Source organism: Arachis ipaensis, chromosome B1, assembly GCF_059453495.1.
Source record: "Arachis ipaensis isolate K30076 ecotype BB chromosome B1, ASM5945349v1, whole genome shotgun sequence".
In the NCBI taxonomy this organism is placed as follows: domain Eukaryota; kingdom Viridiplantae; phylum Streptophyta; class Magnoliopsida; order Fabales; family Fabaceae; genus Arachis; species Arachis ipaensis.
The window spans coordinates 101,885,268-101,888,612 of record NC_142436.1 but is presented as its reverse complement, the minus strand read 5'-3'; the positions used below and the strand labels follow the sequence as shown (position 1 = coordinate 101,888,612).

Sequence of the window (3,345 nt, the reverse complement as noted above, 5' to 3'; positions counted from 1 at the left end):
TTTATACCGTCAAATTTTATTAATTCGGTAATATTATTATTGACAGATTTTTTGAAGAATTTTACCGATAAGTCCAATGATTTTTAGCATTTTTTTTGTAGTGTCTCTGATCTTATATATTCTTTACTTCTTCATTTTTTTTTCGATATAAGACTAATTTATTATATTTTTCACACTTACTACTTAACAAATACAATATCTAAATAGAAAAAATGGACCAACATTTTTTTTGTTAAAAGTGATATCCTTTAATCAAATTAAATTAATTTTTTTTTCTATTTTTTATGTACTCTTTGAATAAAAAAAAACTTTATGTTTGGTATTATCTTGTATTTTCTCCTTAAATATTTTCATAAAAAACATTATATCTCCAGGATGAAAATCCTTGCATGTATAAGAATATAAGATTTTGTGTTTTATTGGATAATAAAGGACAAGCTTGTCCCATAAATAAATGATGAGACGAATTAATCACTCTTGGACTCTTGGTTTCTTAAGGAACTACTTTTGTCCCAATATTTTGGCTTAAGGTGCTCTTAATTGCTTGATAATGTGGATTCATAATTCAAATAATGTATAGTGCTACTTGCATTTTTCTTTAACTGGAAAAGAACTATATATATATATATATATATATATATATATATATATATATATATATATATATATATAATGCAGCAAAGCAGTCAAATTAGACACTGAAGCTTTAATTTCCTTTCACATTCCTTTTGTTAATTCCATGATAAAATACCGAATTAAAGACTACTTCGGCAAAAGGAGACACTAGCTATGAGAAAACCTCAATCAAAGACTTTATACATAACCCAAAATACTAATATATTTAACTAGCTAGCAATATCACAAATTAAATTAACTGAATGAACAAATTAGCCAAAGCTTAGAGAGATACATGCATGGATCATCATCATCATGATATGAATATATATTTAGTAAGATTACTAGTTACTAGACCAAAGGGTTCGTTGCGGAAGATCCATAGCTGTTAATCATTCCGGTAGTAGTCCATGACCCAAATGTCTCTTTTCCATCAAGGGGAAACAATTGCCTAGGGTTTGGCTTCACATCAATCAAACTATTTTGATTGCCATTGTCACCTGAATCATCATATGGTAACATCAATCTCTGACAAGATCCCATAATGTTGTAGCTCCCAGTATTGTTGCTGTTGTTGTTGTTGTGATTGTTCCCTCCATCAAGTGACATATTATTATTATTTCCTCCAAATGCTGAAGAGCAAAGTCCTTGATAATTTGGTGATGATGATGACGTCATCAAATTGTAACCGCCACCATTCATCATCATATGATGATGATGATCACTATTTCCAAGGAAATCAAAGCTCCTAGAACCACTCTTAATGATACCACTCTCCATCATGAAGTCCAACGGCCTAGGGTTATTCTCAAACATGAAATTAGGGTTTCCCAATAACCCCCCACCAATACTACTCATCCCAAACAAACTGTTCATGTTAGAGGAGAATTGATGTAGATCTGGGAAACCACCATTATTAGAAGGATAATGTAGTTGGTTTTGATTATTAATATTAACACTAATAGGAAGTGGTGATGGTTGATCATTGTTGTCGTTATTATTGGATGATTTCTTGGAGGAATTAGAAGAGGATTTCTTGTTGGTGTTGTTCTTTCTACAACCACCTCCAACAGGGATGTTCCTAAGAGTGCCACCTTTGGTCCAATACCTTCTACAAGATTTGCAGAAGTACCTTGGCTGTGAGAGGCTGTAGTTGTTGTAGTAACAGAACTTTGTGTGTGTTGACTCACACCTTGGACACTTTAGAGCTAGTTGGTCTTGTGGGGGCCTTGTCATTAGTCTTCTACTACTACTTCCTTCTATGATCATTGTTGGAAGCTTGTTCGAGCATGCAATCATCATCATGTCCCCTGTTGGGGAAGGACAAGAAGAATCATCCACCCCTGTACTACCCTCCTCGTTAATTGTGCCCTGATCATTAACAAATTTATTTATTATATGTATATATAGTAAAAAAGAAGAATAAAGGAGAAGTGAATAACTATTCAAACTAAATTTAAATGTGTTATGTATGTATGTTTTTGTCATCAACTTTTGTCATTTTATATTAGGGAAAATATGAGAAACTAATGGAATATTTGTACAATGTGTACAATGAAAATTTAGGAAGTATTAGAGATATAACTATTAGTGTTACCTTTTTTCATCAGCTGAAGTTTTTGGGATGAGTAGTATCATGACATGGTATTAGAGTGCTAGATTCGAAAGATTAAGAATTCGATCCTTGGTGAACCCCAAAATCAGTTTAAACTTTTGAGAAGATGTTTATTATCCCTAGTACTCGGATGGTTATTCTAGATAGTGTGGAAGATGTTCATTTTGTAACTCAATAGCCTATTGTACACATTGTACAAATAGTCTATTGTTTTCCTAGCCGGATTCTTTATATTATATTGTATGCCCTTTTTTTTTTTTCTCTTTATTCTTCTGCCACTATTTCTCCTTCTAAATTGTCTTTCACTTTGTCTTTTTCATTTTTCATTTTCCTCGGATCCTCTTTTGAATATATATCATAACATAATACTGCTCCTGGTGAACTAGTTGTACTTCACACTAGATAGTTGAGGTTTTTAACTATACTAATAATAAAAATAATGTAATTGGTCTCAAATCTGGGCTTTACTTTAGCCTTGTCTAACCGTTACAATTCGTTAGTGTATAAATAATTAGCATGCATGAGGAATCACTGGACTTGTTCAAGTTAAACTTGCATTATTATATAGAGAAACAACACATATATGGATAGATCAACAATATATATAATGTGAGAGACTAGAGCATAAGTTAGATGCATACCTGAAGCCAATTATTATCGGATGCTGATGAATCCATGCAGACGTGGAGAGAGGAGAAACCCATTCAAAATTTCTCAAGAAAAACAATAAACACCAATAACCCCAGCTATATATATATAAATATTTGGACAAAAAAATAATAATTTAAAATGCAAATGTCTAGCATTAGATAGTGATGATAATAAGCATTGAAGATAGAGAAGTGAAGAAAAGAGGGTTAGATAGCAAAGAGTGTTAGGTGAAGAAGAAGAAGATAGAAGTGTTGTTACTTCTACTATATTAGGGGAGAGGACAGGACATATAAGAAGGGAAGAACAAAGTGACAAACGAGATGCCACGTCATCACCTCTTCTTGGACGTCGGTGACACTGACATGAAACTGTGGGACCACCCATTTTGTCTCTATACTGTTCCCTCTACGCGCACTGGTCCCACTGCTTATCTCATCTTGACCAAACCCAACCTAATGGACGGG

At 32.8% G+C, this 3,345-nt stretch overlaps 1 protein-coding gene across 1 annotated transcript; it reads right to left on the bottom strand.

Moving 5' to 3' along the window:
• Window positions 1–670: 670 nt before the first annotated feature.
• LOC107631971 (dof zinc finger protein DOF5.6) lies at window positions 671–3,143 on the bottom strand. The gene is made up of 2 exons (XM_016335581.3): window positions 2,872–3,143; window positions 671–1,986 (listed from the first exon to the last, which is right to left on the bottom strand). Exons 1-2 carry the CDS (start codon window positions 2,932–2,934, stop codon window positions 967–969), a joined length of 1,083 nt encoding a protein of 360 aa, XP_016191067.1. The 5' UTR covers window positions 2,935–3,143; the 3' UTR covers window positions 671–966.
• Between the last annotated feature and the right edge of the window lie 202 nt (window positions 3,144–3,345).

Excerpts from the sequence above, each read along its gene's own strand:
- LOC107631971 (XM_016335581.3), bottom strand. The coding sequence starts at position 2,934 with ATGGGTTTCTCCTCTCTCCACGTCTGCATGGATTCATCAGCATCCGAT. Across the intron at positions 1,987-2,871 it reads CCGATAATAATTGGCTTCAG|GGCACAATTAACGAGGAGGG; the intron begins GTATGCATCTAA and ends GTTAATGATCAG.